At 45.6% G+C, this 10411-nt stretch overlaps 1 protein-coding gene across 1 annotated transcript in view; it reads left to right on the top strand.

The window, feature by feature from the left end:
• LOC122802395 (DNA topoisomerase 1-like) overlaps positions 1-10411 on the top strand; it is a 498452-nt gene that overhangs the window by 81659 nt on the left and 406382 nt on the right. Inside the window, exon 4 of the mRNA XM_044072020.1 lies at positions 8652-8736. Coding sequence (XP_043927955.1) covers positions 8652-8736 — 85 coding nt within the window. The remainder of the gene's footprint in view (positions 1-8651; positions 8737-10411) is intronic.

Below are 10411 nucleotides of genomic sequence, written 5' to 3'. Positions count from 1 at the left end.
TCGTGACTCCAAACATCGGCACCGAGTCTCCTTCTTAGTGCATCGGCTAGGGGAACCCCGACTCCAATTATGGTTTCGGAGACTGGTCGGTCCTCTGATTCTGGTGGACCCGCCTTCGAGGCCATGAGGAGCGCACTGGCCAGGTCCTCAGTGACATCACTCGAGTCAGCCACTCCTTCCCAGGACACCCCTATCAGTGGACAGCGGGGCTCCAAAGCCTGAAGATACCCCCATGCGTGGTCCCCAGTTTTCTGAGGGCCCTTCAGAGTCCTTGCCTGAGGAGCCTCCCAGAAAGATTGTGCAAGAGGAAGCACATACACTCCTCGGACTTGTCAGTCACCTCAGATACCGACCTCTGACGCAGAGGGGTCCCCTAAATCGTCCTCCGATGTCTCATTCTTTGACATCCTGGAGATTTTGAGGCAGAGAAGCGATTGGCCTTCCAAAACCCCCTCTGAGGAGGAGTCCGTCTTCCTCAAGGCCTTCGGAGCCCGACTTTTTGCTTCCTGGGCGTCTCCGCCCTTTGAATTGTTGGGCCTTATTTGTCGAAGGGTGTGCGAACAGCCTGACTCCGTGGAACCGGTACCCAGCCGCCCAAACAGGTTTCTGTCTGCACCCCCAGGAAAAGAGTTCTTAACTAAAGGAGTTCCTGTAGATGCCATGGTGGTGGTGTCTGCCACTCAGCAGGACGTTGCAGAGGCTTCTGCTTCCGTTCATCCTCCTAACAAGGAGTCCAGGAGTATGTATCCATATGGGAAGCATACCCTGTCTTCAGCGACCTTTACCCTGCGGTCGTTTAACTACCTTTGTCACTTTACTCTGCTCCAAAGGGATCTCCTCAAAGAATTGGGAGATACTCATCGGGTAACTTGCCTGAGGCGGTGAATCAGACTGTCAACACCCAGTTGTCTACCCTTTCCTCTATTGTCAACTCGTCCATGAGGCTCATATCCTATGCGGCCGAGGGGGCGGGTAGGGCAGCTAGCTCAGGCGTAGCCCTCAGGAGGCAAGCCTGGCTGCACCTGTGCCACTTCGTGGAGGCCTTCAAGTCTTTTTTCACGGACTCTCCTTTTGATGGGTCCTCACTCTTTGGACCCAAAGTGAAAGACACTCTCCCCAGATGTGAGCAGGAGGGTAAGACTTTTTCTGCCGTAGGGGCCTGTTTTTCGCTTCCCTCTAGGCCTTATCCCAAGGCACAGAGGGGGGAGGGAAGATGTGGTTCAGGAAGTCTCTGAAGTCTTTCCCTGCCAATCATGGTGATGACCCCCCCCCCTCCAGGGGCAGAGGAGGGAGGAATTACTCTGGAAGGCGTCGCCCTAGGGGCGAGGGAGGCCCCCGCAACTCAGGAGACTGCGAATCCTTTCATGGATCCTCCTACCAACGTCCCTGAGGGACTGCCCGACTGTGCTGCTCCAGAGCCTGTCGGGGGCCGTTTTTCGAGGCACCCTCAAGCCTGGGAAAGCATCACTCAGGATAGATGGGTGCTCCGAATAATTACCGGAGGTTACACCATTCCCTTTATCACGTTCCCTCCCTCATCCAAGAAAATCCCAGACGTTCCACCCAGTCAAAGGGATCAAGCAGCGCTAGAGGTCTCAAAGCTGCTGGAAAAAGGAGTCATCCAACCAGTCCCCGCAGACCAGATCGGATCAGGAACTTACTCGAGATTATTTTTGATGCCGAAAAGAACAGGCGACCTGAGACCCATCCTGGATCTCTGCCGTTTAAACCGCTTCGTCCTGAAGTCCAAGTTCCGAATGGTCACTTTTCAGTCCATTTTTCCCTTATTGGAAAAAAGAGTATGGATGTGCTCCATCGACCTCAAGGATGCCTACTACCACATCAAGATAAACAAGGCATCCAGGAGTCGCCTACGCTTCCGGCTGGGAGGCAGCCATTTCCAATTTAGTGCCCTGCCCTTTGGTCTCACCACAGCCCCCAGGGTGTTTACCAAATGTTTAGCAGTAGTGACAGCTCTCCTGAGACGTCAGGGATTCCAGGTGTTTCCATATCTGCACGACTGGCTTCTCATCAGGCATCTTCTCGTTCGAGCAACGAAGGCTACCATCACATTGGGCCAATACCTAGGGATTACCTTCAACTGGAAAAAATCTGTCTTGCGGCCATCACAGCGTGTTGCATTTATCAGCGCAGAGCTGGAATCCGTCCAAATGAGGGCTTTTTTTCCAACAGAAAGAATAAAAGTGCTGCAGGCTCAAGTTTTGGCCTTACTACCCCTCAAAGTCCAGGCCAGACTTGTTCAACTACTAGGATCAATGGCGGCTACCATCATGCTAGCACCGCTAGCCAGGCTACGTATGCGGATCCTCCAGTGGCTTCTGTCAGTCCAGTGGTCCTTTCAGGAATTCCCTCTCTCATCCGATTCTTATGGAACAATGCCGACAGGACCTATGTTGGTGGCTTCATTCAACCAATGTGGACAAAGGCAGCCCCCTAACCCCCCTGTCTCCTACCGCCACAGTGACCACGGACGCTTCCCAGATAGGGTGGGGGGGGCATTATCTGGGCGGAACGGTCCAAGGCACGTGGCAGGATCACTAGGTACACTTGCACATCAATGTCCAAGAGATGAGGGCAGTGCTTCTAGCGTACTTCAGAGCTCTCTTCCCAAGGGAATGATTGCTATTCTTTCTGACAGCATGTCAGTCGTGTGATACCTGAACAAGCAGGGAGGAACCAAGTCCTATCCCCTCTGCAGAGAGGCCATGAGAGTGTGGAACTGGGCAGTGTCTTCCCAACGTTTTCTAGTGGCAACACACATTCCGGGTAAGTCCAATGTGATAGCAGGCTAAGCAGAGCTATTCTGATGCCTCACGAGTGGTCCCTGAATGACCGAGTTGCGACTCCGATCTTCTCCAGGTGGGGTCAGCCTTGCTGCGATCTGTTTGCCAGTCCCTTCAGTGCCAAGTGCAGCAGGTACTTCACTCTGATCCCCCCTCAGGGGGAGTCCCCCAGGGATGCTGTAGTCCACGATTGGCCCCCCGGTCTGCTTTATGCCTTTCCTCAGTTTCCTCTATTGTCAAGAGTGATTCAGAAGGCAACTTCTTTGGGAAGCAAGATGATTCTAATCGCACCACACTAGCCCCGTCAAGTTTGGTTTCCTTTTCTTCTGAAGTACACAGTGGATGGCCTTTGGACTCTGGACCCAGCTCCAGACCTATTGACTCATCTGTCGGGGCAGTTCCATCCATCACTACGAACCCTCAGGTTGACAGCTTGGCTTCTCTACTTCCATCCTTAGTCAGACTACACTCTTTTTTTTTTTTTTTTTTTTTTTCACCTGAGGTGGTACATATCCTGTCTTCTCACAAGTCCTCCACTAGAAAGATATACTCTAGCAAATGGAGGAGATTTGCTATTTGGGCTCAAGCACATAATCTAGACCCCTTCACAGCCCCCTTGTCTGCAGTCTTAGACTTTTTGGCTATGCTCTTCAGACATGGTTCCGCTCCCTCTACCATTAAGGTACAGCTGGCGGCCATTTCTAATTTCCACGTTTCATATGAGCCTTCCCTTATGGGCCATAAACTTTGTAAAGCCTTCCTGAAAGGAGCCTGGTTACTTCGTCCCCCAGTAGCACAATCAGTCGTGCCATGGGATTTAAACTTGGTGCTTCGAACAATAACTTCTGCTCCCTTTGAGCCGGCTGCTTGTGAATTAAAATATTTGTCTTGGAAGACAGCTTTTCTGGTCGCCATTACTTCGGCCAGGAGGGTATCGGAGCTTCAAGCCCTTTCCATTAAAAGCCCCTATTTGATCTTCCATAAGGATAGGATTTCCTTGAGACTCAACCCTTCCTTCCTTCCTAAGGTATCTTCCACTTTGTCTTCATTAATCTATTGAGTTGCCAGTTTTCTTTCCAAAATTTTCAAACAAAGCGGAATTCAAATTTCACCAGCTGGATGTACATGGATGGCTATGGCTTTATTTGCACTGGACGAAACTCCACAGGAAATCGGATCAGTTGTTTGTGTCCTTTTCAGAGAACAAGAAGGGTAGTCCTGTGACTAGGAGTACTATTGCTAGGTGGATTACAGACTGTATTTCTTTTATTTACGAATCAGCAGGCAGAGTTTTACTTTTCCCGGTTAAGGCTCGTTCTACCAGGGCTATGGCTGCCTCAGTAGCTTATCGTGCTAGGCTCTCTTTGGATGACATCTGTGCTGCGGCCACCTGGACCTCTCCGCACACCTTTATTTCTCATTACAAGCTGGTCGTGGCGTCTAGAGGCTGGGCTTCCTTTGGTTCCACGGTGCTCAGGAGTATTTTTCTGTGAGCCTCACAGGATATAGGTGCTAGGGACGCTGTCCCGTCAGTAATGAATGTAAGCAAGATAGGACCACATTACATCAATTACTAGCGATAGATGTATGTGGTCCATCTCGCCTACATTCTTGCGTGCCCACCAACCTTCCCCCTTCCTGGTGGACTTGGAGGAAATTACATTCTTAGACCCTTCTGAGGGTGTTTTTTTTTCTCTCTTCTTGCTTGTGTTATTTTCTGTGAGGTTGTGTATGTAACACTGTTATATGGTTGGCAAGCAAGATCTGGGGTTTGGGCGTGGTGCATCTTGGAATACCAGGTTAGCCCAGCCAATTAGAGACTTTGTGCTAGTAACTATTTGCTCTGAGCCCGTCAGTAATGAATGTAGGAGAGATGGACCACATACAGCTATTGTTATGGTAAGTACATAGCTAATTGATCGAGTTTTCAGAAACTTGAAATTCATATGGAGCTTCTAACAATCAACCAGATGGCCAGAAAGGCCACAAAGGGGGAGAACCTCTGGCTTATTTGAAGGGTCCAGGAGATATCCCACAGATTCTCATTTGGGTGGATGTACTGGGTACCCTTATGGAGGTATATTAGGAGTAGGCTTTCCCTCCTATAGTATCTCAGGTTACTCCCGGAAAGAGAAAACAGAAGACATGACTTCTTTTCTCTCCTGTCACTCCACTCAGATTAACAGGAGTGTGGTACAAGTTTGCCCAAGGGCTTTTTAAATCCTTAATCTTAAACCTCCCAATTTTTCATTTCCTTCTCCTTCCACTCTCCAGAAAAGGAATAGACCTTTTCTTAAGATGAGCAGTTATCAGATTCTGGTGCCTTTAGAAGACTGAATCTAGGAATAATGGTCATTAGTGAGACATCCCCTTCATGTAGGCCCCCGCCAGATGATCTGTCCTTTGTGTTGTAAGGTCAAAAATACTACAGAGGATTGGCCTGTGTCGCTGCCTCTGCAGTCTTCCCCGTGGCAATATTTTTCCAAGTTAGATGGTTGAAGAACATTGGCTCATACTGCTACCTCTTGCCTCAGCAAAGTCTGTCTTTAAGTATTCCATTTCTGAAATCATTTTATGTCTGTCCTCTGCATTCAATGTCCTGTGTAAACCCCAAACATGCATCTGTGCATCCCTGGGCAGACTCGTGTTTACATTTATTTTTTTTCCTCCTTCTCATAAGGCCAGGAGACCAAAGCATACCATCTGATAAGGTGTTCAGGGTTTCAAATGTGGTCGGTGAGTGTCATCTTATCTGACACTCTGGAACAGAGTTAACTGAACTGTATATCAGCTCTGTTCTAGTCTCTTCCAAAACTTCTGAGATAAAATGATACGGAACATTACTTAACCACTTGCTTTGAAATAGCTTTTTACTAACAGGGATGGGACTTTGGGCTGAAGAATGTATTGCTACTTGGTCTGTTCCTGATGCATCGCTTCCCAGGACCTCATCAAAGATTTCCAAAAGGTAAAGTGCTTGTAGGTAGATGTTTGTTAGTGAGGTGTTTCTATGAAGTCACCTTCTCAGCTTCTTAGGCATTGTCTAAGCCTCTCCCCTCTTCCCAAGAAAAAGGGTGTTCAAAGATGAAAATTGGGTCACAAAGCTTTAACCATAGTTGCTTCTATTGTCTTATTTGCAGTCCTGACAGCTACTGCAACCTACCAGTACTGCTTGAGGGGAGTGGTTAACATGGACACGTGTGTCCTAGCATGGCTAGTTAACTTTTTTGATCTCTTATCTCTTCCCCCCCCCCCCCCAAAAAAAAAAAAAGTATATCTTGGTGACATCGTAGTTTTCAGAGTTCTTGAACAGGATTATATATTTGCATAAGCTGCAGTCCATTTTCTGCCTTTTAGGGAGGGGTAAATCTGCTGCCTTGCTACTCCTTATTCCAGAGGGAAGTGGAGAGCTGTACTGTCTCTGACCTAAGTGGGCAGGGTACTCTGCTATTACTAGGCATGACAGATTTTTTTGGTACAGAACTGTCTGGAGACCATGTGGATGTTTGGCTCAAAATGGGTGAGTTATTAAACACAAGATGTTGGCAGTTTAGAGTCTCCAAAGTGCACCAAGCTTTTCCCAGTGTGCTAGTCCATAGTAGCAGACACCTTCTTGAAGATGTGCACTAAGCTTTTCCCAGTGTGCTAGTCCATAGTAGCAGATGCCTCCTTGAATATGTAACCTGGATATCTTGTCAGCACAACTAGCTTCTGTTCTAGTTGATGGGCTTACTGGACTGGCTCTTGTTCTACTTGAAGGTCTTACTGGTCATAACTTTAAATTTGAGCTTCTCTTGTCCCTGAATTTTGGTTGGGGGTGTTCTTTCTGGTCCTAGCTTTAAAGGCTGTAACACGTCCTTCCTGCACTTGCGTTGGATGATGATCATTGTCAGATGCTCATGCCTTTGGCAGGAGTTAGTATTTTCTTTGGCAACCTGGTTGAGGTTACAGAAGTGCTTTTAGTCTCTGATTCTTTTGCCTTGTTGAGGTCAATCTTCATGGCTGTTTGTATGCTTGGAAGATGCTGATGATTCAGTAGTCTTAAGGAGTTTGCTGCTACAAAGTCATTGTAAACCTTGCAGATTTTTTCTTTTTGTTTGTGATGGACTCTTGTGTTGCAGTTCTAGAATGGTAGACACTACTATTGTTATGAATGTGGACCGTTTCCTTCCTCAAGCACAGCACATTGCAGGTTTTCACAACTGATGCATTAATAACTCCCTTGGGCTTTCCCTTTGTTCTAGAAAAGTCACTTGTCTAAAAATGGTGGCTTCAGAGCTTTTGCTCTACAAGCTTTGGGAATTGGATTCCTACCAGACCATTGCTGTAGTACGTGACTAGACAGAGCAGAATGTGCATGTACCCTTTCTGTTTATAAAGGCAGTGCAGGTCTTGCAGGCGGTGTAGACTTTAGCATCCCTCTATGGATGGCATTGCATTGATGGGCCCTTCTCAGCCTGTTCAAACCTAACAGTCCATGTTAATTCCCTCACAACCAGTACAAGTGTGTCCAAACATAGGTAGCTGCAGCCAACTTCTGGAGCTATAGGTAATGGAAGCATTCTGGTTATCCTTTAACTTTGATTGCAGAGCACAGAAAATAAACATGGGTTGTGGCCCCAAATAGGGTGTACTTCAGGTTGTTTGTTCCATAGTAATACCGGAAACTATATGCTAGCACAAGTAAGGAAGTCCTGTCTGGTTGGGGTGATAGCATGGTTTTACCTCAAAGCCTGGTCTTCTAATGTAGATCCTGTACTTCTGCTGGTCTCCCTGGTATCCTGTGGCTTCATGGTTATCTTGGGACACTTATTTAATTTGGGTGTTTGTTGCCACATAGAGTGCAGGTTTAGGGCATCTCTGTGCAGAAATGACATTGGATGGTAAAACTGTGGCCCAGCATCAGCTAGTAAAAACAGCTTGTCAAAGGGGTTCTGCATGTCTTTCTGCATTAGAAGACCCCTTCTCCATTTTAACTTCTGAATTTCATGGCTCTTGTGCTTGCTTATTGTCTGACTGCAAACCTTTTGTCTTTTGATGTACTTTCACTTGTTCCACAGGACTTAAACTCTCAAAAGTGGTGTTGTGATTCCCTATAAGATCAGTCCATTGTTAGCCCAGTTTTTTTCTGCAGAGAAGGAGCTCCATGGTGTGCATCAGCAGCCTATGGCTCACCTGAAGGGAGTGGGTGAAATTAGGGCAACCCTTTTTTTTTTTTTTTTTTTTATTATTATTATTTTTCCCCTTGAGGTAGGGATGTGTTGATTTTTAGCTAAACTGACTGTTTTCATAGAGCATATGCACACCTCGTCAATTAGCTGCTTGTTGCTGTCAGGTGCCAGTCCACTTAAAGGGTGAGAAATGTTTCTGTGGCAGACATTTGTGCTGTACGTACTTGGTTGAGTGAATCCTTGTGGGGCTTGGTGCTAGAGGTCTCCTTTCATACTGAGTATTTGTATCTTTTTTGCTGTCTGGCATTGGTTATTGGAGGAACTGGATAGGTGGGTATGAGGTGGTCTTTGAGGAGCACATGTAGTGTTGGAAGTAATATTGGAATAAGAATGTTATGCTTTTTGCCTGAGGTACCTCCCTGAAACGTTATCCAAGTATCAGTTCTTGTTTTTAAACTGTGGTACGTAACATCTCATTAGTTTTCTCAAGGGAGTCTTTTTGTTAGGTTATTTTTTCAAGTTGTGCAAAAAAAACTTCAGCTCTGAGGATAGAACAAAAATCTTTACATTTGTATGGCTTTAATCAAAGCCATATTTTTTCTTTCCTTTGTAAACATTTTTAGAATATCTACTGTGCAGATGAATTTGGCTTATAATGGTTTCTTTGTCATTTTAGATTCCCACAAAGAAAAACATAAAGAGAAGGACAGAGAACACAAACACAAAGATCACAAAAAGGAGAAGTCCAAACACAGTAACAGGTAAGAGAATGGATATCTGCGTGAATAAGGCTATTGGTTCATTTCTGTAGTATTACAGAGATCTTGTGTTTATGCATGTATTGTGGTTCTGTACATGGGCACCTATTTGTGTGTGTATAGCAGACATGAGTGTTTACATGTTTATTGTGAACATCAATTTCTGTAGTCAAGTGGGGATGCTCATCCTACTGATCATTGCTGTAGTAAGTAGCCTTAGCTATACGAGTTGTATCTTGCACAGGATATAGCAGCCAGCCAGCTTTCCAAAGCTCCAAAGAGCTTTGTTTGGGTCATGGGCAGAAACACTGACCCCTTCTTTCCAAATTCCATGCTGAAAGTCAGTCTTGTTCTGTGTTCACGTTTAGGTTTTGCAACTCCTTCATGAACAGTGTGTTCTAGTTAATGCCTCCAATCAAGGGCCCATCCCCTCCTTGGTACCGCACTGTTGTGTTGTTGTCTTTGACTCTGGGACCTTTTGAACAAACTGCAAGTTGCAACATTAAGTTTTTATCATGGAAGACAGCCCTTTTGGTGGCTGTAACTTCTGCTAAGAGGGTTTCCAAACTGCAAGTCTTATCCTTTAAGCCTCCTTGCATAGACAACTCAGGTTTTACCTGCACAGGATCAAAACACACAGGAAGTCTGGCTCTTTGTAGCATCCTCATCTAATAGACTGGGGCAGGCGGTGTCAAAAATTACCTTGGCAAAATGGATATCTAGCTCATTTTGTACATTTACTCTGTCAAAGGATTGGAATTACCTAGTCCTCCCAGGGCACATTCCACTAGATCTATGGCTACTACTTCTACCTTCTATTCTAAAACCTCTATTGATGGTATTTGTGCGGTAGCAACATGGTCGAACAGTCGCACCTTTGTGTTGCTCTACAAGTTGAATATCGTATCCAAGAGCAGGGCCTCCTTTGGTTCGATGGTACTTCGGCATGTCCTTCCAATAAGACCACCCAGGATCTACATGTCTGGTGACTCTCACCCTTTCTTGAGGAGGAATGAAGAAGACATCAGATTAAAAAATTGTTTTACCATAACTTGGAATCTCTGTTGCCTTCATTCATTCCTCCTCACTTTCTCACCCAACCATCTCCCTCCTCCTTTTTTCTAGAGTAACCTGCATTATGAAGGGACTCCTGTGTCTGAGATTTTCTGCAGTTCCTTTCTGTGTGGTGATGCATTTATGGAAGCAACAAACTTGATCTGAGGTACTTGGGTGGATGTAAGGGATTATGGGTAGGAGGGAGGAGTTTGAGAGTCAGATCCAAGTCTGTAGAATGTGGTCGAGTTGGATCCGAGACTCTTATGAGGATGAGTGAAGGAAGACCACACAAATGCCAAGTTAATAAGACATAACTTTTTTTTTTTTTTTTTTTTTTTTTTTTTTTTTTTTGTTATTGGAGAAATAGTTTAGTTTTCTTTTGTTTTGTGGGACTTGCATAGTGTTTAAAAAGTGCTTTTTACTGTGCTTTTCTGTAAAAAAAAAAAAAAAAATAAATGAATAACTTTTTTGTAGACTGGTGGTAACCGGCTTTTGCTGCTTGTCTTTCTTAGGAAAGAGGAACCATTTTTGTCTTGACCATGGAACATGCTGTGGTCCCACAGTCAGTCCTCCAGCAACAACAAGAAATAATTAAGCAAATAGCTTTTCCTTCTACAACAGG

The sequence above is a fragment of the Protopterus annectens genome, chromosome 5.part0 (genome assembly GCF_019279795.1).
Source record: "Protopterus annectens isolate FY-2018-M chromosome 5.part0, PAN1.0, whole genome shotgun sequence".
In the NCBI taxonomy this organism is placed as follows: domain Eukaryota; kingdom Metazoa; phylum Chordata; order Ceratodontiformes; family Protopteridae; genus Protopterus; species Protopterus annectens.
The sequence above is the reverse complement of the archived record's forward strand: the minus strand, read 5'-3'. Positions and strand labels throughout refer to the sequence as shown.